Source organism: Drosophila virilis, chromosome 5 (genome assembly GCF_030788295.1).
Source record: "Drosophila virilis strain 15010-1051.87 chromosome 5, Dvir_AGI_RSII-ME, whole genome shotgun sequence".
In the NCBI taxonomy this organism is placed as follows: Eukaryota; Metazoa; Arthropoda; class Insecta; order Diptera; family Drosophilidae; genus Drosophila; species Drosophila virilis.
Genome location: NC_091547.1, coordinates 8,489,009 through 8,515,451, shown reverse-complemented (window position 1 = coordinate 8,515,451; position 26,443 = coordinate 8,489,009). Strand labels below are relative to the sequence as shown.

Here is a 26,443-nt window from a genome sequence, read left to right as displayed (position 1 = left end):
ATATATATACATATATATAGTTGAAAACGTTTTTTTAAACGATATTAATTATACAGTTACTGTACTTATACATACGATAATAGCCTTTAAAAAACGACACACTAGCATCTTTTAAAAATTCTTAAATAAAACCATCATCTCAAGTTGAACAAGCATCTCCTTTTAGCTGCAAGAGTAAGGATTCTAATTTTTTTGACAAAAATGATATGCTCTTTATTGGTTAATCTTAAAATTGAATATTTTGTTTTTTTTTTCTTTTCAGGTAATTAGTTATTGTATAAAAAAATATTGTCATGGAAGCTTAGGCGCTACGTGATATGTTATGAAGACAAGACAAGACGTACGTTCAGACGATTTCATGTATTATTCAGTTAGAGGTTTTATAAAATTTATGATCGTGAGTACTTCTGGTATGTTGGAATGCACCTTGTTTAATCTTATGCACAGCACAGGTTGTTGTTGTTGGGGCAGTTATGTATTCGCTCTTGTAGAGACTGGAGCCGGTAAACTTGTCGTTGCCCAGACTAATCGAGGATTGATTGCCGCGACGCGAGGTCACAATCCGTTCGCTCTGGCCATGGGCATTGTAGGCGGATGAGGAGGGGAAATCGATGCCGCTGGACAAATGCTGGCTACCAGCGCTGCGATGACGTGTCACAAGACGCTCGCTCTGAGATTGGGATGGAAAATCAATGCCGCCCGATGCGTATGTACGGGTGACCGTCGATCTCTCCAGGTTCGATTTGTTGGTATCAGCACCGGATATGATGCGCGACATGGATGAGGAAGACGAGGAGGTCTTAATTTGATGTTCCTTGTTTTCCTTGTGTATGCTGCAACTGCGACGATCCGTGGCGTAGCCAGTATTCAAATCCGATTCCCGATTCTGACGATGGATGCTACTATAGCTCTGGCGATCACTCGAATGGACATTGCTACTCGGCACCTGCTCGTGCAGGTTCAGAATACTCTTGCGCTGCATTTTTCCGTTAGAGGTTAGACTGCCGTTGACCGCACTCGAGTCGGATGTCACGTTCTTGCGATGGAATACCGAGTTAGACACATCAGCCTCCGAGGAAAACTCGCTCTTTCTGTGATGGAAATGCTTCGATGAGCTCATATGCGAAGTTGAGCTGCTGGTCGTGTTGTTGGTCACCGAGCTGCTGCCACCGACCACATGGGACGTGGATCCATTGCTAACATTATTCGTAGCTGTGTTGCCCGAGACTATATGGGATGTTGAACCTTCGGTTTCAGTTGCATTCCTGGTAACTAGCCTGCCTGAGACTATGCGAGCCGTAGATCCTCCAGTTTCGGTCACGTTCCTGGTAACTGTCCTGCCCGAGACTACGTGAGTTGTTGACCCTTCAGATGCTGTCAAGTTGTTGGTATCTGTTCTGCCTGATGAAACTACATGATGTGTTGTGCCTCCAGTTTCGGTCACGTTGTTGATCGACGTGCCACCTTGGTTTGTTCGTCTTGTTGTTGTGGAGGTCTGAAGGGCGCTGCTGTCATCCGTTGAGCCACGGATTTGCTCTGTTTTGAGTGCACTCTTCTCCACAACATTGAGATTTCTTTGCATCGACGTTGTTTCCTTGTGTACGTTTTGTGTGTTTTCAATATTTGTTGTGGTCGTATTTTTGGACACATTTTCAATAACATTTATTTTAGCTGGTCGCTTCACATATTCGGTTTCTGGCTCCTTTTTGGTTCGGCCACCGACAACAGTTGTTACCTTTTTCGTTGAAACAATAATCAGGCCATCTACCGGGGCTTGGCTGTTGGAATCCACTTGCTTTATTGCATCCTTGCCGGACACAAAGTTCATCTGGTTCGTTGTCTTTAGTATTGTAGTATCGCTACCCAAGCTGATGGATGAACTGTTGTGCTTGTATTTCTGTGTACGCTGAACTCGGTCGACGGCGGTTTTATTAGTGGTTGATTTGTAATCATCCTTTCTAGTCACTGTCATGGAACCTTCTAACTTTAAGTTATCTACCGGTCGCTTGGCAGGCTCTCGCTTCTCTATTACCGTTTTGCTATCGGTTTCAGTTCTATCAGTTCTTTTGTAAAATTCACCTTCTGTCTTCAAGTTGTCCTTAGGTTTCTTTTGAATTGGTCGTTCTGCAGGCTTGAAGGTCGTCTTCTCCGGCGTATAGAATTCTCCTTCAGACCTTAAGTTATCGCTTGGCTTCACTTGCTCGGGTCGCTTAACGTGACGATAGTCTTCTTTTTTAGTGAACGTCATTGACCCCTCGGTCTTTAAGTTGTCCTTTCTTATAATTGTTTTCACCTTTTCAGCTGGTTTAAATGATTCTTTTTCTGGAATATACATTTGGCCCTCAGGCTTCAAGTTATCTACATGTTTCTTTTGCTCAGGTCGATCTGCTGGCTGGTATTTGGGTTTTTCCGGAGTAAACATAACACCTTCCAAAGGTTTTAAATTATCTTGTGGTTTCTTCTGCTTAGGTCTTTCAACGGGCTTATATCTAGGTTTCTCTGGAGTATAGAACTCGCCCTCTGGTTTCAGGTTATCCTCTGGCCTGACTTGCGAGGGACGCTCACCTGGGCGGAACTGCGGCTTTTCGGGACTGTAGAATTCGCCTTCAGGCTTAAGATTATCCGTCGGCTTCACCTGTTCAGGACGAACAACATATTGGTACTCTTTCTTTTCCACAAACGTCATTTCACCCTCGGTACGCAAGTTATCCTTTCGGATGACCTTTTCCGTTTTTTCTGCCGGTCGGAACACTTGCTTTTCAGGCGCCACAAACTCGCCCTCAGGTTTAAGATTGTCCACGGGCCTCTTTTGAACTGGCCGCTCTGCGGGACGATATCCAGGTTTATCGGGAGTGTAGAACTCGCCCTCTGGTTTCAGGTTATCCTCAGGTCTGACTTGCGAGGGACGCTCACCTGGGCGGAACTTCGGCTTTTCGGGACTGTAGAATTCGCCTTCAGGCTTAAGATTATCCGTCGGCTTCACCTGCTCAGGACGAACAACATATTGGTACTCTTTCTTTTCCACAAACGTCATTTCACCCTCGGTACGCAAGTTATCCTTTCGGATGACCTTTTCCGTTTTTTCTGCCGGTCGGAACACTTGCTTTTCAGGCGCCACAAACTCGCCCTCAGGTTTAAGATTGTCCACGGGCCTCTTTTGAACTGGCCGCTCTGCGGGACGATATCCAGGTTTATCGGGAGTGTAGAACTCGCCCTCTGGTTTCAGGTTATCCTCTGGTCTGACTTGAGATGGACGCTCACCTGGGCGGAACTTCGGCTTTTCTGGACTATAAAATTCGCCTTCAGGTTTAAGATTATCCGTAGGCCTAACCTGCTCTGGACGCTCGGCTGGCCTGTATCCAGGTTTATCGGGAGTGTAGAACTCGCCCTCTGGTTTCAGGTTATCCTCTGGTCTGACTTGAGATGGACGCTCACCTGGACGGTACTTCGGCTTTTCTGGACTATAAAATTCACCTTCAGGCTTAAGATTATCCGTTGGTCTGACCTGCTCTGGACGTTCGGCTGGCCTGAATCCTGGTTTATCGGGAGTGTAGAACTCGCCCTCTGGTTTCAGGTTATCCTCTGGCCTGACTTGAGATGGACGCTCACCTGGGCGGAACTTCGGCTTTTCTGGACTATAAAATTCGCCTTCAGGTTTAAGATTATCCGTAGGCCTAACCTGCTCTGGACGCTCGGCTGGCCTGTATCCAGGTTTATCGGGAGTGTAGAACTCGCCCTCTGGTTTCAGGTTATCCTCTGGTCTGACTTGAGATGGACGCTCACCTGGGCGGAACTTCGGCTTTTCTGGACTATAGAATTCGCCTTCAGGTTTAAGATTATCCGTAGGCCTAACCTGCTCTGGACGTTCGGCTGGCCTGTATCCGGGTTTATCGGGTGTGTAGAACTCGCCTTCAGGCTTAAGATTATCTGTTGGCTTAACCTGTTCAGGACGAAGTACATACTGATACTCTTCCTTCTCCACAAAAGTCATTTCCCCTTCGGTACGTAAGTTATCCTTTCGGATGATTCTTTCTGTTTTCTCAGCTGGCCGGAACACTTGCTTTTCTGGCGCCACAAACTCGCCCTCAGGTTTAAGATTATCCACGGGCCTCTTTTGAACTGGCCGCTCAGCTGGCCTATATCCAGGTTTATCGGGAGTGTAGAACTCGCCCTCTGGTTTCAGGTTATCCTCTGGTCTGACTTGAGATGGACGCTCACCTGGACGGTACTTCGGCTTTTCTGGACTATAAAATTCACCTTCAGGCTTAAGATTATCCGTTGGTCTGACCTGCTCTGGACGTTCGGCTGGCCTGAATCCTGGTTTATCTGGAGTGTAGAACTCGCCCTCTGGTTTCAGGTTATCTTCTGGTCTGACTTGAGATGGACGCTCACCTGGGCGGAACATCGGCTTTTCTGGACTATAAAATTCGCCTTCAGGTTTAAGATTATCCGTAGGCCTAACCTGCTCTGGACGCTCGGCTGGCCTGTATCCAGGTTTATCGGGAGTGTAGAACTCGCCCTCTGGTTTCAGGTTATCCTCTGGTCTGACTTGAGATGGACGCTCACCTGGGCGGAACTTCGGCTTTTCTGGACTATAGAATTCGCCTTCAGGTTTAAGATTATCCGTAGGCCTAACCTGCTCTGGACGTTCGGCTGGCCTGTATCCGGGTTTATCGGGTGTGTAGAACTCGCCTTCAGGCTTAAGATTATCTGTTGGCTTAACCTGTTCAGGACGAAGTACATACTGATACTCTTCCTTCTCCACAAAAGTCATTTCCCCTTCGGTACGTAAGTTATCCTTTCGGATGATTCTTTCTGTTTTCTCAGCTGGCCGGAACACTTGCTTTTCTGGCGCCACAAACTCGCCCTCAGGTTTAAGATTATCCACGGGCCTCTTTTGAACTGGCCGCTCAGCTGGCCTATATCCAGGTTTATCGGGAGTGTAGAACTCGCCCTCTGGTTTCAGGTTATCCTCTGGTCTGACTTGAGATGGACGCTCACCTGGACGGTACTTCGGCTTTTCTGGACTATAAAATTCACCTTCAGGCTTAAGATTATCCGTTGGTCTGACCTGCTCTGGACGTTCGGCTGGCCTGAATCCTGGTTTATCTGGAGTGTAGAACTCGCCCTCTGGTTTCAGGTTATCTTCTGGTCTGACTTGAGATGGACGCTCACCTGGGCGGAACTTCGGCTTTTCTGGACTATAAAATTCGCCTTCAGGTTTAAGATTATCCGTAGGCCTAACCTGCTCTGGACGCTCGGCTGGCCTGTATCCAGGTTTATCGGGAGTGTAGAACTCGCCCTCTGGTTTCAGGTTATCCTCTGGTCTGACTTGAGATGGACGCTCACCTGGGCGGAACTTCGGCTTTTCTGGACTATAGAATTCGCCTTCAGGTTTAAGATTATCCGTAGGCCTAACCTGCTCTGGACGTTCGGCTGGCCTGTATCCGGGTTTATCGGGTGTGTAGAACTCGCCTTCAGGCTTAAGATTATCTGTTGGCTTAACCTGTTCAGGACGAACTACATACTGATACTCTTCCTTCTCCACAAAAGTCATTTCCCCTTCGGTACGTAAGTTATCCTTTCGGATGATTCTTTCTGTTTTCTCAGCTGGCCGGAACACTTGCTTTTCTGGCGCCACAAACTCGCCCTCAGGTTTAAGATTATCCACGGGCCTCTTTTGAACTGGCCGCTCAGCTGGCCTATATCCAGGTTTATCGGGAGTGTAGAACTCGCCCTCTGGTTTCAGGTTATCCTCTGGTCTGACTTGAGATGGACGCTCACCTGGACGGAACTTCGGCTTTTCTGGACTGTAGAATTCGCCTTCAGGTTTAAGATTATCTGTTGGCCTAACCTGCTCCGGACGTTCGGCTGGCCTGTATCCGGGTTTATCCGGTGTGTAGAACTCGCCCTCTGGTTTCAAGTTATCCTCTGGTCTGACTTGAGATGGACGCTCACCTGGACGGAACTTCGGCTTTTCTGGACTGTAGAATTCGCCTTCAGGCTTAAGATTATCCGTAGGCCTAACCTGCTCTGGACGTTCCGCTGGTCTGTATCCGGGTTTATCGGGAGTGTAGAACTCGCCCTCTGGTTTCAGGTTATCCTCTGGTCTGACTTGAGATGGACGTTCACCAGGACGGAATTTTGGCTTTTCGGGGCTATAGAATTCGCCTTCTGGCTTAAGATTATCCGTCGGTCTGACCTGCTCTGGACGCTCGGCTGGTCTGTATCGAGGTTTATCGGGAGTGTAGAAGTCGCCTTCAGGCTTAAGATTATCTGTTGGCTTAACCTGTTCAGGACGAAGTACATACTGATACTCTTCCTTCTCCACAAAAGTCATTTCCCCTTCGGTACGTAAGTTATCCTTTCGGATGATTCTTTCTGTTTTCTCAGCTGGCCGGAACACTTGCTTTTCTGGCGCCACAAACTCGCCCTCAGGTTTAAGGTTATCCACCGGCCTCTTTTGAACTGGCCGCTCAGCTGGCCTATATCCAGGTTTATCGGGAGTGTAGAACTCGCCTTCTGGTTTCAGGTTATCCTCTGGTCTGACTTGAGATGGACGCTCACCTGGGCGGAACTTCGGCTTTTCTGGACTGTAGAATTCGCCTTCAGGCTTAAGGTTATCCGTCGGTCTGACCTGCTCTGGACGCTCGGCTGGCCTGTATCCAGGTTTTTCGGGAGTGTAGAACTCGCCCTCTGGTTTCAGGTTATCCTCTGGTCTGACTTGAGATGGACGCTCACCTGGGCGGAACTTCGGCTTTTCGGGACTGTAGAATTCGCCTTCAGGTTTAAGATTATCTGTAGGCCTAACCTGCTCTGGACGTTCCGCTGGTCTGTATCCAGGTTTATCGGGAGTGTAGAATTCGCCCTCTGGTTTCAAGTTATCTTCTGGTCTGACTTGAGATGGACGCTCACCTGGACGGTACTTCGGCTTTTCTGGACTATAAAATTCACCTTCAGGTTTAAGATTATCCGTAGGCCTAACCTGCTCTGGACGTTCGGCTGGCTTGTATCCGGGTTTATCGGGTGTGTAGAACTCGCCCTCTGGTTTCAGGTTATCCTCAGGTCTGACTTGCGAGGGACGCTCGCCTGGACGGAACTTCGGCTTTTCTGGACTGTAGAATTCGCCTTCAGGTTTAAGATTATCTGTTGGCCTAACCTGCTCCGGACGTTCGGCTGGCCTGTATCCGGGTTTATCCGGTGTGTAGAACTCGCCCTCTGGTTTCAAGTTATCTTCTGGTCTGACTTGAGATGGACGCTCACCTGGGCGGAACTTCGGTTTTTCGGGACTATAGAATTCGCCTTCAGGCTTAAGATTATCCGTCGGTCTAACCTGCTCTGGACGCTCGGCTGGTCTGTATCCAGGTTTATCGGGAGTGTAGAAGTCGCCTTCAGGCTTAAGATTATCTGTTGGCTTCACCTGTTCAGGACGAACTACATACTGATACTCTTCCTTCTCCACAAATGTCATTTCCCCTTCGGTACGTAAGTTATCCTTTCTGATGATTCTTTCTGTTTTCTCAGCTGTCCGGAACACTTGCTTTTCTGGCGCCACAAACTCGCCCTCAGGTTTAAGATTATCCACGGGCCTCTTTTGAACTGGCCGCTCAGCAGGCCTATATCCAGGTTTATCGGGAGTGTAGAACTCGCCCTCTGGTTTCAGGTTATCCTCAGGTCTGACTTGCGAGGGACGTTCACCAGGACGGAACTTCGGCTTTTCGGGGCTGTAGAATTCGCCTTCAGGCTTAAGATTATCCGTTGGTCTGACCTGCTCTGGACGTTCGGCTGGCTTGTATCCTGGTTTATCTGGAGTGTAGAACTCGCCCTCTGGTTTCAGGTTATCCTCTGGTCTGACTTGAGATGGACGCTCACCTGGACGGAACTTCGGCTTTTCTGGACTGTAGAATTCGCCTTCAGGCTTAAGGTTATCCGTCGGTCTGACCTGCTCTGGACGCTCGGCTGGCCTGTATCCAGGTTTATCGGGAGTGTAGAATTCGCCCTCTGGTTTCAAGTTATCCTCTGGTCTGACTTGAGATGGACGCTCACCTGGGCGGAACTTCGGCTTTTCTGGACTGTAGAATTCGCCTTCAGGTTTTAGATTATCTGTTGGCCTAACCTGCTCCGGACGTTCGGCTGGCCTGTATCCGGGTTTATCGGGAGTGTAGAATTCGCCCTCTGGTTTCAAGTTATCCTCTGGTCTGACTTGAGATGGACGCTCACCTGGGCGGAACTTCGGCTTTTCTGGACTGTAGAATTCGCCTTCAGGCTTAAGGTTATCCGTCGGTCTGACCTGCTCTGGACGTTCCGCTGGTCTGTATCCGGGTTTATCGGGTGTGTAGAAGTCGCCTTCAGGCTTAAGATTATCTGTTGGTTTAACCTGTTCAGGACGAACTACATACTGATACTCTTCTTTTTCCACAAATGTCATTTCCCCTTCGGTACGTAAGTTATCCTTTCTGATGATTCTTTCTGTTTTCTCAGCTGGCCGGAACACTTGCTTTTCTGGCGCCACAAACTCGCCCTCAGGTTTAAGATTATCCACGGGCCTCTTTTGAACTGGCCGCTCAGCAGGCCTATATCCAGGTTTATCGGGAGTGTAGAACTCGCCCTCTGGTTTCAGGTTATCCTCAGGTCTGACTTGCGAGGGACGTTCACCAGGACGGAACTTCGGCTTTTCGGAGCTGTAGAATTCGCCTTCAGGCTTAAGATTATCCGTTGGTCTGACCTGCTCTGGACGTTCGGCTGGCTTGTATCCTGGTTTATCTGGAGTGTAGAACTCGCCCTCTGGTTTCAGGTTATCTTCTGGTCTGACTTGAGATGGACGCTCACCTGGGCGATACTTTGACTTTTCTGGACTGTAGAATTCGCCTTCAGGTTTTAGATTATCCGTAGGCCTAACCTGCTCTGGACGCTCAGCTGGTCTATATCCGGGTTTATCTGGAGTGTAGAAATCTCCCTCTGGTTTTAAGTTATCCTCCGGCCGGACTTGAGATGGACGCTCGCCAGGTCGGAACTTCGGTTTTTCGGGACTGTAGAATTCGCCTTCAGGCTTTAGATTATCTGTTGGCTTAACCTGCTCAGGACGAACTACATACTGATACTCTTCCTTCACCACAAATGTCATTTCCCCTTCGGTACGCAGGTTATCTTTTCTGATTACCTTTTCCGTTTTTTCTGCTGGCCGGAAAACTGGTTTGTCAGGTGTTAGGAACTCGCCTTCAGGCTTTAGATTGTCCACAGGTTTCTTTTGAGTTGGCCGTTCAGCTGGCTTATATCCAGGTTTATCTGGAGTGTAAAATTCGCCTTCGGGTCTTAAATTATCTTCTGGCCTGACTTGTGATGGACGCTCAGCAGGGCGGAATTCGGTTTTTTCTGGACTATAAAAGTCCCCTTCCGGCTTCAAGTTGTCCGCGTGTCGCACTTGGCTTGGGCGATCTCCCGGCTGATATTTGGGTTTTTCAGGACTGAAAAATTCGCCCTCTGGCTTCAGATTGTCTGTAGGTTTTACGTATCCCGGACGTGTCACATATTGATATTCCTCTTTTTCGACAAACGTCATTTCTCCATCCATACGTAGATTATCTGTGTGTATAATTTTTTCGCGTCTTTCGCCGGGCTTGTAGGGCTCTTTTTGCGGAACTAAAAACTCCCCTTCGGGCTTTAGATTGTCTTCTGGTTTTTTTATCACTATATAGTCTACAAATATGTCTTCGTTGTTCTTAGGAATGTTATCGTCTTTCTTAGACCATGTGTTAGTACGTATCCTTGAAAAGCTTTCGTCGACGTTATCTAAGGAAATGAACAATTGTTTAAAAAACTATAGCAATTGTTGAATAATTTCATGGCACTCACCATCTATTTCCACAATTGTCGTTTCTGTAGATTTCTTTGTGCTGGTAGAGCAATGATGACGCCTAAAAGAGAGAGAAACCTTAGTACACAACCTTTGACTTGGATAGATAAGTACTTACCCGCAAGTACATATCTCACAGATGCACCTCTCACTGTGTGTTGTTGTCTTGTTTTTATCGACTCCGCGCTGGGAAGAGAGACATAATCCATTTAATCAATTAAAATTAATTATGATTAATTTAAGATCAAGCTACTTACGGTTCTTGAATCGTCTAAGCGTTTCTTATCGGTGCGCACATAATCGATCTCATCATAAATATTCTCTGTAATATTTTTGTGTTTCGATGTCTCGTTCAGATTCAGCGTTATATTCTCATTGTTCTCCGATATTGATGTATTCTTCTCGATTTCGACAAACTCATCCACATATATGGTCTTCTTGGGCGTCTCCACAATCTTCTCAATGACATCCGTGTGCACCTTCTCGTCCAGCACACGCCAATCATTAATGCTCGCATCGAATATCTGAAGGAACACAATATAATTAATATCAAGAGCTGCCCAAAACAACCCCCAAAAGGAGGTGCACACCCCAGCCGTGTCCACTCACCTTTGTCACCTCCGTGGTGGTCGTTATGTTGGCCACATCGGTATTATCTTTCTCGATTTCACGGGCAATGTCATTGGGCACAAAAGCTTTCGTATCGGTATACGATTTCTCGTCCACAACAGTCCATTTGCCGAGCTTTGTGTCGTACACCTTGGTCGTGTATGTTGTGGTTGTTGTATTGATGACATCATCAACTATTTCGGGATAGCCCACATCGTTGACACTGTCCACGGTCCGTTCGTCCACCACGCGCCATCGATTGTTGCGCCTGTCATAGATCTTCTTCTTGTATGTGATTTTGGTGGTGCCATCGGAATCCCTGCTCACATAACGCTCAAATGTGGGCACCTTCTTGTTGCTGGCATGCGTGCTGCCATCGCTAAGCTCGCTCCAGGTCTTCGTCTTCACATCGTACACCTCCTTTTTCGAGGCAGATGTCGACTGCTTGGTGCTGCTGCGTTTCAGTGTGCTCTCCTCGCTGCTGACCTGCTGGCTACTGGACTTGGTCGTCGACGAGGTGGCTCTGTCCACAGCTGTTGTGCTGCTGCTGCTGCTGCTGCTGGCCACTTTATCGAGCGAGGCATTCAGCACAGTCGTTGATGACGTCGTGCCGTTTGTTGTGGTCACAACCGGTTCGTGCGACGTCATCGTTGTCGATGACGAATCGCCGGAGACACCCACAGCTGTTCGCAGCTTCGACTTTGGCACGCTCTGAGATTCGCTGGTGTTGGTGTTGGTAATGTTTGTGTTCGTGTTGGTATTGGTGCTATCTGTGACAACCTGTTCGGCCACATCAACATATTTACTGCTCGATGATGTCATACCGGTAGCGGCTCTCTCGCTTGCAATGAGCGTTTCGCTGGCATCGCTGCGCTGTTGGCTGGAACTGGTTGTCGACTCGTAGTAACTGGAGCTGCTTGCCTCCTGGCGGCTACTGGACATTTTTGATGTGGACGCATACATTTTGGATATGCTGCCAGAGCTGGCGGACGTTATAATGCCAGGCGTTGTGATTTCGACCACCTCGATCGGTACCGAGAAGACCGGTTCCTTTTTCTCGCTCTCCAGCAGATCAATCGACGCAATGATCTTCTCGTTTGCGTAATCCTTGGAGATTTTGGCACTGCTCGTGCTGCTGCTGCTAAATAGCTTCGACTGCTGCGACTGTGATTGCGTTTGACTTTTCGCCGTGTACGAACTATAGCTTTTCCCACCGGCTGCCAGCAGACTTTCACCTTTCCGCTGCACCTGGACGGCAGCGGCGGGGGTGCTGCTGCTGCTGCTGCTGCTAGCGGTGGCAGGCGCCCCGCCGTACGAGACAGATTCATGCTCCATTGATGTCGAGCTGGTGTTGGTTGTTAATGTTGCCGTCGCATTCGGACCCAGTTTTTTGGTCAGTTTCGTCGCTGACGCCGACGCCGATCTGGTTGTGCTCGATGTGTCTAATGGCGGTGGCTGCGACGGCGACTGCGACGCCGACGGCGACTGCGACTGCGACTGCGACACTTGTTTTGTTTTATTGCTTTTTGATACCATTTTGTTGGTTTGATTTTCACACAGATGAGGTAATCACTGACTTTGTGGAATGAATAATGTTGCACTTGCTTGTTTATGTATATTAATTGTTATTAATTTTTTTTTCGTTCGGATCTCGTTATGGTTGTTGTTATTAATCACAATTATCGCTGGGTTTGCCACTCAATTTTTTTTAGCTATAAGTATAAATGGGTTGTTTAGTAATCTGTGCGGTGTCTCATAATTTCCACCGGGAATGTCGAAATACTTATTTTTAAATAATGTATTTATTATACTTGCACGACAAACAGACGCACACACACACACACATACGTACAAATATATGCGCGAGCCACAGTTCAAGTTGAAAATGACAAACGGTGGCACTGGCGCACGCACACACAAACAGACACAAACAGACACACACACACGCACACACACACACAAAAAACGGTGCGACGTAACGGGCGACACTTGAACGTGTGAGCTATTGAGCGCCACAGGAGTGGGAGCGAGAGCGTAAGCACAGACACAGACACAGACACAGAGAAACAAACAGTTAGACAAGACAAGAAGAGACACAGACGTTTTATTCGCTTAGATGCTCAATTGGGCAGATTCGTGCATATTTCGTATTCGTGGGAGCACTTGAGAAAGATCAGCAACCGTCGCGAAGCACAACTCAAAACGTACTGATCAGCGCTGCGGTTGTCTGGAACCGCTTTCGACCGTATCTGTTGCGCTCTGCCAGCCAAAAAAGCGACAGCGCCGCAGCAGCGCGTTCGTGGGCTTTGCTCCATCGCGTTGGCAGCGTATGCACGCGTGCGTGCGAGCGAGCGAGAGGCACTGTGCGCGCAGAGCTTCGCCTTCGCAAAAAGCCTGGCCAGATCGAAGCTGCTCGCGCGTAGGTTGCCATTTGAGCGTTTCGAATGTGTGTGTGTGTGTGTGTTTGCGAGTGAGTGTGGTTAGAGAGTAAAATGCGTAGGCTTAGCGCTGCTGAGACGGCACCTTCTTTTTTTTATTGCCACGCAGCGAGTTCAATAAGCCAATAAAAACAATATGAAAACAAGAAAATTGCTCATTTCGAAAGTGGCCACAAACAAACCAAAACAAACAGCGGCGTTTTCTTCTGCTATTTTGTTAATCTTAGTTTTTATTACACACACACACACACACACACACACACACAGATGCCGGCCAGAGCTTAGCTGAGCATCTGCGAGTGTGTCAACGGATCTCCAGAACGGGCCAAAAAATTAGCGCTCAGACCAAAATTGGCCGGATTAATGACAGTCGTTGTATTTATCCGGCGGATGGATGCACAATTAAAATATAAATATGTAACAGATATATGTACATACATATGTGCTTATATCGATTAGTCAGCTTTGCATGTCTGGCTCAACGGATACGTGGGCGCATCCGTGCTTGTAAAGCGTTCGAATAAGCTCAGACTAGATATACTCAGATATATTTTATTGTGCATTCGCGAGAACTGATGCTCAATTGATTTATAGCGGCCTTAGGTGGGTGTTACTCAAAATTATGCTGCGAGTTGTTCTGCCCATAAAAAGAGCTCTCAGCTCGCAGACTAACCTTTATTTAAGTACGTACGTATATATGTGCTATGGCAGACAGACAGCCAGGTTGAAGTTTAAACAATTCGACCTCCAAAATGCAGCGTAGACAGGCGCACACAGTTAAATCTTAGCAAGAAAACTAAACTCAATTGTTGCTTAATTCGCAGCGACAGTCAACTTATGACGTCATCAGCCAAGACTCATTTTCATGCGAGGCTCTCGAGCAATCAAAACTTGTTTGCCGCGCCGACACACACACATACATATAAAAAAAATTTAAAAAAAAAAATAACAAAAATAGACAACAAAATAAAAAATAACAATTAAGTGGCAAACAAAAGTCGCACTGTGGGTAAAAAAAAAAAAATGAATAAAAACAAATTTGAAATTCAAAGCACAATCGCAAAATTCGACCCGAATTCGCCAACTGGATTAAAGACAAATGTGTCCAATTGGAAAACCAGTAGGAATTTGGTGCATTCGCCAATTTAGAATATTTCGTATAATGTGCAGCGTTCAGTTGGGAGTATTTGTTTTTTCTATTTGGAGGGATGATGACATCTTTTGCCATGTCACGGACTTTTCCTTGGAATTGAATTTGAAATTCAGAATTGCGAAGGCAAACCACGAAATGTTTATACGCCACTTGTGCAAGCACAATTAATTTTAATTTAATGCTCAAGAAAATGAACAAAAAATAAATGTAAAATAAATAAAAAACGAAGACAAGTTAGCGAGTGCCCATGTCAGGCCCTTATACGGTTTGCATGCCGAAAATAAGTACCCAACATGTCCGGCAATGCACTTTTAGGGCACAATATTTGGCAGGCTCTCAATAAGGTCGACAGGATGATGCAATCCCAGGCAAGAGCCTCACGTAATTGTATAATAATGCATATTACATGCTATACGCCAGTAAGAAAAAACATAAACAATTAACAAACTATTGAAATTATGAATGAGATGTGACGACTTGAGGGCTGTGCATGTCAAATGTTTGATATGTACGTGCCTTCCCTAGGAGCGCCATATGGTCAAATCGTTTTGGGTTTTTCGTTTGTTTTTTTTTTGGTTAGTAGCTTCGTGACTTCATGTAAAAACAACGCTAATTATTTTTTGCATTAAGTCAAAATGATTACGAATAGTTAGCAAGCGCCGCAAGGCGAATAGCAGACCTAGCTATACCCTGTACTACGTACAATTCTGCATAACTCGCGTAATTATCAAGCGATTATTGTGAAAGTTTCAGAATCGTTCCTTAATATGCTCAAATATATCCATATCAAATCTCTAAACAATTACTTCACATTTGTGCAAGTTATCTGGTTTTAAATAATTCAGATACTGGAGCATTGAACCTTGAGATACATTATATATACGTAGATTTGTCTCAGTTTTAAACATACTTTAACCCTTTCACAACTGGTCTAGACCACGTTAACTCGTTTAATGGGTATGGCTAGTAAAAAATGCTAAACATTTTCGCTTTATCGCACAACAAAACGAAGCTACACACATGTTTGCTATGTATGGGTATTTGTATCTTATCTAACTGGGAACTCAACATGTATTAGGCTGAGTAAAATTCCTGAGAATGTTATACATATATTAACTTATTCGACTAGAAGAGAACTTGCTTGGCTAACCTGTTTACTTATTACCTAACAATGAAACGCTTTAAGTAGCTGCCCGGAGAAGAGAACGAACTCGGATCAAGCCAACCGCCGGCTGATTCATAATTCACAAGGCACAATTCCATTTTGGCTCACAATTGTTCTGTTTGTTTGTTTAATCGGCCAATCTATAAATAAATTATTAAAGCATTTGCAGGCAACATTTCTTTTGGCCAACAATTGTTATTGCAGAAAGTGAGGCCTCTGTTATCTGAGAAATATAAACGATTTGACTAATGTTTTTACTTTGCTGCCAATTTGCAATTATGTATGACATCAACATGAACTGAAAGATACTGCCAAAATATTCGAAAGATCCGAGGCGACTTGTTGGACTCATTGGAGAACAGTCCAATTAGAATAGGCATACCACACTTACATATGTTCGGCTTTAGTTAACAAAGTTAATACAGAAAATCAGAATATTGGCAGAAGTTTTAGGTCTAATTTAGCCACACTATTTAAATTAAGGATATCTTCAATAGGGATTCAAATTAAGGATGAAAACTTAGTATTTAATTACAAGATATGTTAATTTAAAAAATTAATAGTTTCCTTTTTACATTTCGAATCAAGTCTAAAATAAAAAAGAACATTTTAATGCTTTTAAGCAGGCGCAATTTCATTTTGAACAAAAATTCAATTGAATACGGTCACACTTTGATTACGTACAACAATTAATTGAACGGCTTTGTCAATAATTACAGTTACACATTCTTTTTTTTTTATTATTCATAGTCGTATTTTCTTTAAGGCTTACATATTAAAATATACGCTTAATATTAGGTTCATCTATTTATCGGATTATGTTATCGATTTACTTGTTGCATTTATTTGAACGCATTCCTAACGTTAAGGTATAAGTTGTTTGTTTTCTTTTCTTTTCTTTTTGTTTTTGTTTTAAATGTATTTTTACAGTTTTGATAATAGATTTGTTTGTTGGTTTCTTTCTTTCTATCGCATTTCATCTTGCCACAAAAAGCGTGCATTTATTGATGGAACTGTGTGTGTGTGTGTGTGTGTGTATGCGTGTGTGTGTGTATGCGTGTGTGTGTGTGTGCGTGTCTATAAACTAATTGTTTTTTCTTTTCAATTTTGCATTATTTACGGTTGTCTATAATTTTGTTACACAACTAAAACGTTACACTTATCAACTATTTATGCTTCTATATTTATTTTGTTTTTCTTTTTCCCTCTGCTTTCCGGTCGTATTTAAAGTTTTTCTTTAGTTATTGTGCCAGGCACCTATTCCAAGAGTCGCCTGTGGGCGTGGGCGTGGCCGCCCCCAACCGAACCGGCTACACTCATTGAATATTCATTCTTTTATTTTAAATTTCAGTTTAGACCTGTTTTGCATTCACTTAAGTTCTAGTTCTGGTTACACGTTGCAAGTTGTTTTGTTTTTTCTTTTCCTTTTTATGTACAAGCTTGAAAATGTTGTCTGTCTGTGTGTGTGTGTGTGTGTGTGAGTGTGCTGGACAAACGCCCACGATCACGCCCACAACAACATGATCGCGACGCAGAGTGCGGTTCGCAAATGTACGTATTCATTGTAATTATAATAATTATAATTATAATAATAATAATAATAATTGTTAATTAGCGTGCCTAAAACTAAACGTAGTTGCAGTTGTTTTTATGCTTAATATTTATTTTTCTCTTTTTTTTTTTAATATGTATACATAGTTTACAGTTAGGCGTTATATGTTTAGGCATATGCCATATACATACATATATATATATATATATATAGATAATTCTTTCAATTTGTATATATATGTGTGTATATACATATGTGCGTGTGTGTGTGTTAAAAGTTACAATTAAAATGTAATTAGATAAAAACTTTTGCAACTTATGACGAGGTTCTTGTTTTAGATGCGACCAATGCATCACAAAGAAATTATAACAGAATATCTATAGTTACAGTTACAATTGTATTTGATGTACATATGTGTGTGGGTGTGTGTAGTATTTGTGTGTGGTGTGTATAGCTAGGTGTCTATTAATAGCTAAATGGTAACTAAATTCATAAAACTAAGGGAATCGCTTAACTCTCATATACGCTCCAGGATCTCTCATTCACTTTTAGCTGTGTGTGTGTGTGGGTGTAGCCTGTAAAAGCTGCCCTCTTGATAAGTTCTATATATCTGTATATATATATATATATCTATATAATTCTGCTTGTGTGCGTGGGTGGGTGTACATATGTGTGTTTGTGTGTGTGTGTGTGTGTGGGGAGCAATCTTTTGCCGCGCAATTGCAATTGCACAAATTGGCTTTGTATATTTACAAAAAGTTACAACAAAAATGCTATAAAATTAACTGCGCTTATCAAATTTAATCAACTATCTCTCTCCCCCTTTCTGCTCCCTCCTCTTCCTCCCTCCTCCTATCTTATTCAGCATGCATGGACGCCTGCTGCTGTTGCTGCTGCTGCCCCGCCTGCTCCTCCTGCAGCACATTTCGACAGATCTCGTATTTGATGACCTTGGCATGGCCACCGGGCATTATTTGCACCTCCACCTGGGTGGACTGTTGTCCCGCGGCGGCAGCCGCAGCGGCCGCTTGTTGTTGTTGTTGCTGCTGCTGCTGCTGCTGCACGTCAGCCTCCTGCAAAGAGTTCAAGGCTTTAGCAAATCTTTTCTGGCTCAACAATAAAAATAACTTAAATGTATTCATATATGGAAAATGTATTTATAAAAACTAAACTAAAATTACGCTCAAGCAAAATTGAAAAAAAGGGGCGTGGAGGGGGAGGGATGGGTTCTAACGAAATCGAAACATTTCAAAATTGTAGTTTGCATTTGTTTTTGATTTTTCTTTTTTGGGAATGAGGGCACATTTAACAAAGAGCACAGAAAACTAGGGTATAGCTAAATAGGTAAATACACAAAAAACAACAACAACAACAACATACACAGAGAGAGACAACAGGCACAGACACGCAAAAAAACAAAAAAAAAAAAACAAAGAAGATAATAATTGTACATAAATAATTATAGGACACATTGCTAAATACACATGACAATAATACGTATGTTATAGTATTTGATTATTGGGACAATTTGGAATATATATTTTTTGTTTTGTTTTGTTTTTTTTTATACACACCTAAAACGCGCACAGTGAAGCCTTTATTTTGCGTGCACGTATTACAGAATATTGTAACGTTTTTACTGTAGTATTTTTGATCTATGTTTTATTTTGGTTTTATTGGTTTATCAAGTTTTTCTTTTCAAAGAGTCTGCCACACACACACACACACGCACAGACACACACGCACACACAGACAGACGGCACTTTACAAATAGAATTTGCTTTGGTATTTACGAACATTCAGGCTGTGTGTGTGCGTGTGTGTGCATATGTGTGTGTGTGTGTGTGAGTGTAAGTAGTTATCTTTAGCTTTTATTATTGTTCAGTTGATCTTGTTGATCTATTTCTTTATTGTTTATTTAGTAAGAAGTAGTTGGTACAACAAGCTGCAAGTATTCGAAGTTAATTAATTATCATTTCGTGATTTTCATTATTGTTTTTGTTTTTGTTTTTCTTTGTTTTGTTTGTGATTCATTTTACACAATTATATATTTCAAATAAAACATTAAGAAACGCAACACAAGAATTTCAAAGATATGTTTGTATGTAACTAGTTGCTGTTATTTTTATTTATATTAAACTAATCGGAAAATAAACTTGGAATAGAGTTCAATGGAAAAAGAAATGAAAGTTTCTCAACAGACCGACACAAAAGCCTCGAGATCTACCTACAACATTTAACTTAAAGCATTTAACTGCTGGTGTTTTTAATATTATTATTATTGTTATTGTTGATACTCGGTAACAATTGCTTAGTTCGAGTTAATAGCTAAATTAAATTGCATAGCTTAGAGGCTAGACTAACTGCTCCCACATAATATAAAACTAATTAAATTATATGTTAATCTATGCCAGTTTTTAAATTTATTTTTCTTTCTTTTCGTTCTTTTTTTTTTTATAAATCAAAGCAAATTGAAAACACAATAATTTAAATTGAATTGAATAATTGAAGATATATATATATATACATTTATATGTATATATATATATATATGTGTGTGTGTGTAGGTAGTATCTATGGATTGGGTGTGGGGACTTGTTGGGTCTTGGGCTGGGCACTTAGCATACCTGTTGCTGCGATATGGCTGGCTTTGTTTCCAAATGCTGGCGCTGATGCAGCATCAGATGGTTCTTTTGGAAGAATGCCTTTCCACACTCGCAGACATGGGTGCGCACCGTGCAGCCGCCGTTTGGATGTCGTCGATTGTGCTGCATGAGGCCGTGCTTGGCGGCGAATCCCTTGCCGCAGCTGGCGCAGAAATGCGATTTTGGCTTGTTGGCCGGCGATACGGTGACCACATGCTGTTGCTGCTGCTGTTGCTGGATGTGCTGCAGATGCTGTTGCCCATGGACGGGCATTGTGGGCACGGCTGTGACAACCGCTTGCGGATGGGTCGAATTGGCGGCCTGCACCAGCGTGGTCTGCGACATCACCTGACCGGTGGATGATATGATTTGCACCGGCACCGGACTCTGGCCCACCAAATTTGGATTGGCCGTTACCACAGTGCCCGGATTGAGGCTCGCCGTGCTCAAAAAGTGACCGGGCAGCGCTGCTGTCAAAGCGCACAGATCGGTCATAAGGCTCTTGTCGCCCGTGTGCAGTCGCAAGTGCAAGGCGAGCGCCTCCCGGCTGTTAAACGCGCTGCCGCATTCGCTATAACGACCAAAAGTTTTATTATTAACAAAATGTTAAGTAAGGAATAACAGCCATATAATTAGTATTACCGGCAAACGAATTGTGGACGCGCAACGCCATTGGCATCGGTTGTGGAGACGGTGAGCAGCGTTGAATTAGCCGGATTGCTGACAACGGTGATCGTCTGCGGATGTCCTGGATGATGATGCGGCTGTTGTATCTGCTTGAATTTCAATTTAATTAAACATGATGCACCAATTGAGTTTAACTTGTTAAGCATACCTGTTGATTGGCTATAATGGTGGCACTGCTCGTATTGGGATTGACGCCGTTGTGCGCCGCACGGACATGCTGATGCAGTTCCGCCTTGGTGAGGAAACCTTCGCCGCAGCTGACGCAGGGATGCGCCTGCTCGCCGGTATGTACGCGCCTAAGAAACCCCGAAAAAAAACAAATGTTATTAAAAACTGAGCTTGGAGTATAGACAGACGGCTTACCTCATGTGGGATACTAGGGTGCGCTTCTGTAGAAATTCTTTGCCGCAAACTGTGCAGGAGTGTGGTATCTTGCCGTGTATGCGTCCGTGATTAACCAATTGAAATTTGCGTGGAAACGAGGCACCGCAATCAGCACAAACAAATGGATTCAATGAACCATGAAAGCTGCAAAACAATTTGCTTGCTTTAGTTAATGTATTAGGTAAGACAGAGTGTGTCTGCGCTACTAACCGCGAGTGCATAATCAGGTGATTCTCCTGTGCGAAACTCTCACCGCATTCCTCGCAGACGTAGGGACGTTCGCCGGCGTGAAATTTACTGTGCGTGACCAGATGACGCTTGAGGGGAAATGCACGTCCGCACTCCTGGCACACAAATGGCCGCTCCCGACTATGGACACGCGAATGCGTCAACAGATGATGCTTAAGCGTAAAGCTCTTCTTGCACTCCTGACACTGATATGGCCGATCCGTCGAATGGAGCAGTAGATGCGTATTTAGACAATGTTTGTGCGCAAAACTTTTGCCGCAATGGGTGCAAATGTGTGGACGTTCGCCTACAGAGTGAACAGATACAAAGAGAGTGTGGGGAAGAGAGTGTTGGGGGGTTAGACCTGCTCGCTTTAATAATGGGTATGTGCTAGGAACAAGAACAACCACCTGTGTGCACGCGTGCGTGTGTTGTCAAATGATGTTTGAGCAGAAAGGATTTGCCGCACTCGTCACAACTGTACGGGCGCTCCTTTTTGATGGTGGCGTCGGTCTAAAATGGAGAATAAACAGAGACGACGGAAGAGAGAGAAAGGGAGAGAGAGAGAGAGAGAGAGAGAGAGAGACGTTGATTACTATTTATTTAACGCGAGGAATATTTAATTTATAAATATACTATTCTTTTTTTTTAAATTAATTTATTTGATTTGATTTGATTTGATTTGTTTAAGTGTTTTTGTGTAGCATAAATGTTGGGCTTACTTCGCTGAAATGCATTGATTCCTGTAGTTCGGTCTTTGGGGACAATTCTAATGTGCCTGGCTCCAACTTTAAGTTGGGTGCGTCGCCCTGCGAGTCCTCGTTCTCTTCGAGTCCTTGTATTACTTTCTGTACTTGAACTGAAATACCAGGAAGTATGTCACCTAAGAGTGTTGTTGCACCGCCAACGGAACAATAACCAAATGGAATTCAAAGGAAGATATCAAAAATAAAAGAGAAGATAAACAAAGAAAGAAAATCAAAAGTACGAACCGAACACAAACTCAACAGAACGAACAGAAAAAAACAAAAAAACCAAACAAAAAAAAATTAAGAGAAAAGAAAATAAAAATATATATATTTTTTATTTTTTTTTTTTGTATATTTTTAGAAAACGAAAACTAAACTAAAAAAAAAAAGAAAAGAAACAAAACAAAACAAAATTCAATTTTGAACCGAAAAATAAAAAGAGTTGTATATACGGTAAGCAGGGACGCAAAACGTAACGCAACGTAACGAGACATGATGTAACGTAACGTTGCGTAAGCGCATAACGTAAGGTGACGCAACGGGTAAGCAACGAGAATACACCGAATACCAGTGCCAGAGGCCAGAGTATAGCAGTAGCAGTAGAGCAGTAGAGCAGTTGAGCAGTTGAGGAGAGTTGTAGGAGGAGAAGGAGGAGATATTCGAGCACAACACAGATTTGAGATGCTTACTTGGTGTCGCGCCTGGCGCCGTCGAATGATGGTGGTGGTGGTGGTGGTGGTGCGCTCCGTCGCCAGCGGTGATTGTGTGCGTCTGATGGTGGCCGTGGCCGGCTGCAATGGCGCGCTTGATTAAGATCTCATTGCATTCCTCTTGGGTCAGATGCAGTGCACCAATTGAGCTAAAATGCGATTTGGCCGCGGCCGCGGCAGCACCCGATGTGGTCAATACCGTTTGTCCAGTTTTGGCATCAACAATGCTGCCATTTGTCAATGTATGATGATGTGCAGCAGACGCCGGATCACCTCCACCTGCTGCAGCCGCAGCTGCTGCCGCTGTTGCCTGATCGACCAAAAGATCTAATGCGCCACAGCCCGCCGCCCGCCGCCCGTCGTGTGTATTATGAGTGTATAGAGAGTAGGTGAATGATGTGGAAAGGGGCGGGGAATAATGAGGGGGTGGGTGGTAGTGGTAGTGTTGGTGTTGGTAATGCGTGACAGCAATACAAGAGCAAACACAGCGACAACAGAGAGAGAGAGAGAGAGAGAGAGAGAGAGAAACAGAGTTCCAGAAAGTGAATATTACATTTAGTGGGGGGGGGGGGGGGGGGGGGTGTGGGAGAGTACAGCGAGCGAGCGGAAAGTAGCGAGTAGAAACAGAGGAGTAGAGAGATAGAGAGAAAGAGAGAGAAGAGAGAGAACAATCGATTAGCGAAAACCCCTAACGATCGATTATTCAAATCAAATCGATTACAACACATCAACAACGCGTGCAACACTAATTGTATTTGATTTCTCAAACAGATTTTCGTTTGTTTTTAAAAACTGATTTTTAACGACGAACACTTACAGTTCTTATCGAGCGAATTTATGCTCAACACCTGTTGACCAGAGTCCTGTTTTTTGACCACCGTCGATGCGGAGCCTGTGGTAATTACTCTGTGGATGGATAGAGATAGAAAGAGAGTGGGAAAAGAGAGAGAGAGAGAGAGAGAGAGAGAGAAAGAGCGCATCGAAGCGGACGAGAAAAAAACGAGGCTTTATTTTAGCTTTTTCTTGTTTTATGGAACTTTTTTTTTGTTTATCTTTTTTTTTTTATGGTGAGATTCTGATTGTTTTAAGTTTTGTCTTTGAAAACGCACCTTTGTGTTCCGGGCGCAAATGAGGAATCGTTCACCACGAACATGCGCCGAACGACATTGCCCTTATTGCTGCTGAGTGCACCTTTAACATCCTTTTGTACGGCCAATGATCCATCCGTGGATAACAGATAGGGCATCTAAAACGGGTGTGTACACATTGTTTTCAGTATAACTCAGATGCACCAAAAAGTCTCCACAAATACGATTCATAACGGATGATGGATGATGTTATTTTGATAGCATTTTATACTCGATTTGTTTTGCTTTTGATTGTTCATGTCTGTTGTTAGTTTGTTTGCTTGCTTGTTTGATTGATTGATTGATTGACTGATTGATATTGATTGATTGATTTGTCCCCAAAAACCGAACAGATTACAGGAAATGCAAGTGCAAGTGTTTTTCAGCGTTGCTCAACACTGAACGCCGTTGCATAACACATTAATTAATCCAATATACATAGTTTTGGGTTAGGTTAATTAATCTAATTCTATGCTAATGATTAGTACAAAAGTACAGTTGCCACTGCAATTATCGATTCATAGTAGTATTTTTGTATTTTATGTTGCGCTTTGTTGTTTTTGTTGTTCATTTTGTCTTATTAACACGCTACACCTGCGCAGCGCATTGGCGCAGCAACAGTTGATAAAAAAAAAGAAGAGAACACTATGCCAAATGAAAGGAATGCAAGCAGCGGTGGCGGTGGCGACAGCGGCAACAGCAGCGGCGGCAGAAGAACAAGAAGAAGAGCATACGAAACAGCGACAGCAAAGCGCGCGCTTTTTCCACTGCGCTCGAGCAGTGTGTGTGTGAGTGTGTGTGTGTGTGTGTGTGAACGTGTGTACAATTGGACTTTTGACAGATTGTTGAGCGCCAAAACGTAAGCAAGTGTAATCAAAACACACGCACGTACCGCACGCACACTAATGTACCGAGAACTGGGTGTGTATGCGTCCGTAAGAGAGCGTCGTATTCAGGTGTGCGTGCGTTGCGAGTGTGTTAGTGTTGAATATTCAACGAACGGCGAATTGACGTCTGCCGCACACATGCACACAAAATGGTCGCCAGAACACGGCGGCGAATTCAAACACAACGAAACATCGTCTGCGTGTGTAAGTGTTCACAAACGTGCGCAAAGAGGAAGGCAGAAACACAGCGAAATAGGGTTGCACTCTCATGCCAACGAAAAAATGTACTGCCAATTGTATAAGAAAAGTTGTTTTACAAAAACAAAATGAACGCACAAAATGAACAGAAACGCAACATAAAAATTTATGATTAAAAACCAATATGAAATAAATTTACAGTAAATTAGATGAATGGAAAAATATGCTTATGTATATATATATATATATATGTTTATCGATTATATTCGATTGCTTTTGCCAACGCCATACTATAGTAGATTTCGCCTACCACACGTTTAATAATTAAACCATATAGTTTAATTAAATTGCCTTATCACGGGAGAATGGGAGTTGCATTGAAATCAGCTGCCGCCGCGTGTTGCAGCGCAACGTGCGTATTTTTGTTTGTTTGCATACAATCAAATCTACATGCATACGTATGCTATGTATGTACCTTACGTACGCATACTTTTTACAAATACCAAATTATGAATGTTTACGAATGAAATGGAAACGAAAAAATTTCGTATAAATGTATGGTAAAAGAATTCTAACACACTCGCTCGCATTCGCATGACCAACGCAGTTACATAAAAGTATATGTAGCTGGTTTTTTTTCTTGTATTTGAGCCTTCACGTATGTATGCATATCGTATGTGTATACATACACGCGCTCAACCCTGCGTACGTACATACACATATATATGGCCGATGCACTTATACATACAGAGCGCAAAACCAGCGAGTGAGCGAGCGAGCGAACGACGTAGCTGTATCTGTATTAGTGATGGGAGCGTGACATATAATTTTGTCAGCCAATAACAATTATGTCGTGCTACATGAAAATTATATAATTTTAAATTGAGAGATAATTAAATGTGCTTTAAAGCTGTACTTTGTATGTGAATAGCAGTAGCACTTTTGACACTTTAGCAGAGAATTAATGAGATTTAAACTCTAATCGTGTTATTCGTGTACACGACCACCATTAGGTGGCCATCTCTAATCGGTGTGCTTGTGTGTATGTGGCGCTGTTGTTAGGCCAACAACAACGTACAAAAGGGGAGCGGAGAGAAGACACAACACGATTCGCTGTGGGAAAGCAACAGCAACATATATTACGTGGGTGGCTGGAGGGGGGTTGGCTAGCTAGTTCGTTGGGTCGATTGGTTATTTAGCAAAGCAGCTTGCACTTGCAAAAGCACTCGCATTCGATATAAGGAAAGAAACAATGAAAAAAAGAATAAAACAAATTGATATGCAACGAAGGAAATTCGAAGTATACATACAAATTGAGACTTCACTTACCGATTCCCCACTGACAGTGTAGTTAATATTTGGCGATATCTCCAAAACTGATTCTGCGGCACGATTGCCGTTGTCTGCAAAACCCCAAGTGTAGCCGAAGGGCGGCGGATTGCTCTGTGCAGCGCACATTATAAATGAGGCAAAGCAGAAAAAGGGGGAGGCGAAAGAGAAAAAAGCGCAAAATTTCCAAACGCAAATGTAATTGCACTTTTCTGTTGCTTGTATTTGTATTATATGTATATGTATGTAGTTATACAAAATCACGTACAAAATACTAGCCTCCTGCTGTACGTCGACGTCGCGTTTTTGATGCAATTTGCAATATTTCTCTCTTTTTCACTATTTGATCGCGACAAATATGCGACGAAAACGAGCGACGAGTGCGGCGACGAACTACACACACCGAAAAGAAAGTCAACTTGCTTCTGTGGCTGAGGCGGGCGCCATTTTTTTCCGTTCCCTCGAAAAATTCACTTCGTTGGCGCTGGCGTGCTTCTTGCTGCTGCTGCTGCCTCAAATTCAATTCAATTCATTGATAAGCGCACTTTTGAATTGGTGTGTGTTGGTGTGTGTGTACGCGCTATGTATTTATGTGCCGTATTTGCAATAAAATTTATAAACAAAATAAACGCACACAGTTTTTTTTACCCCAAATATAAATTCACAGACACAGACACCACTGAAAAATTCCTTAGTGTTCGTGCTCGACTGCTGACGCCATTTTGTATG

General features: G+C 43.7%; 2 protein-coding genes across 26 annotated transcripts; both read right to left on the bottom strand.

The window, feature by feature from the left end:
• Positions 1–188: 188 nt before the first annotated feature.
• Positions 189–12,677, bottom strand: Sdb (SAXO downstream of blistered). Its single transcript, XM_032436775.2, has 6 exons — positions 12,564–12,677; positions 10,463–12,174; positions 10,111–10,377; positions 9,972–10,039; positions 9,853–9,914; positions 189–9,789 (listed from the first exon to the last, which is right to left on the bottom strand). The coding sequence occupies exons 2-6, from the start codon at positions 11,996–11,998 to the stop codon at positions 368–370; spliced, it is 11,355 nt and encodes a 3,784-aa protein (XP_032292666.1). The 5' UTR covers positions 11,999–12,174; positions 12,564–12,677; the 3' UTR covers positions 189–367.
• A 3,871-nt stretch (positions 12,678–16,548) lies between these two features.
• On the bottom strand, positions 16,549–26,423 carry cg (zinc finger transcription protein combgap). 25 transcript variants are annotated; one of them, XM_070209791.1, is made up of 13 exons: positions 25,983–26,421; positions 25,715–25,828; positions 23,283–23,419; positions 22,991–23,079; positions 22,153–22,500; positions 21,437–21,618; positions 21,122–21,227; positions 20,697–21,021; positions 20,466–20,630; positions 20,251–20,398; positions 20,058–20,191; positions 19,398–19,986; positions 16,549–17,843 (listed from the first exon to the last, which is right to left on the bottom strand). In XM_070209791.1, exons 3-13 carry the CDS (start codon positions 23,417–23,419, stop codon positions 17,628–17,630), a joined length of 2,439 nt encoding a protein of 812 aa, XP_070065892.1. In that variant the 5' UTR covers positions 25,715–25,828; positions 25,983–26,421; the 3' UTR covers positions 16,549–17,627. The 25 variants fall into 25 exon arrangements, 22 of the variants coding, with proteins under 22 accessions (XP_070065892.1, XP_032292446.1, XP_070065890.1 ...); XR_011416880.1 differs by adding an exon at positions 18,345–18,715 and having other exon boundaries at positions 17,658–17,843; positions 25,715–26,423; XR_011416881.1 differs by adding an exon at positions 18,345–18,715 and having other exon boundaries at positions 17,658–17,843; positions 20,058–20,188; positions 21,125–21,227; positions 25,715–26,423.
• Positions 26,424–26,443: the final 20 nt, after the last annotated feature.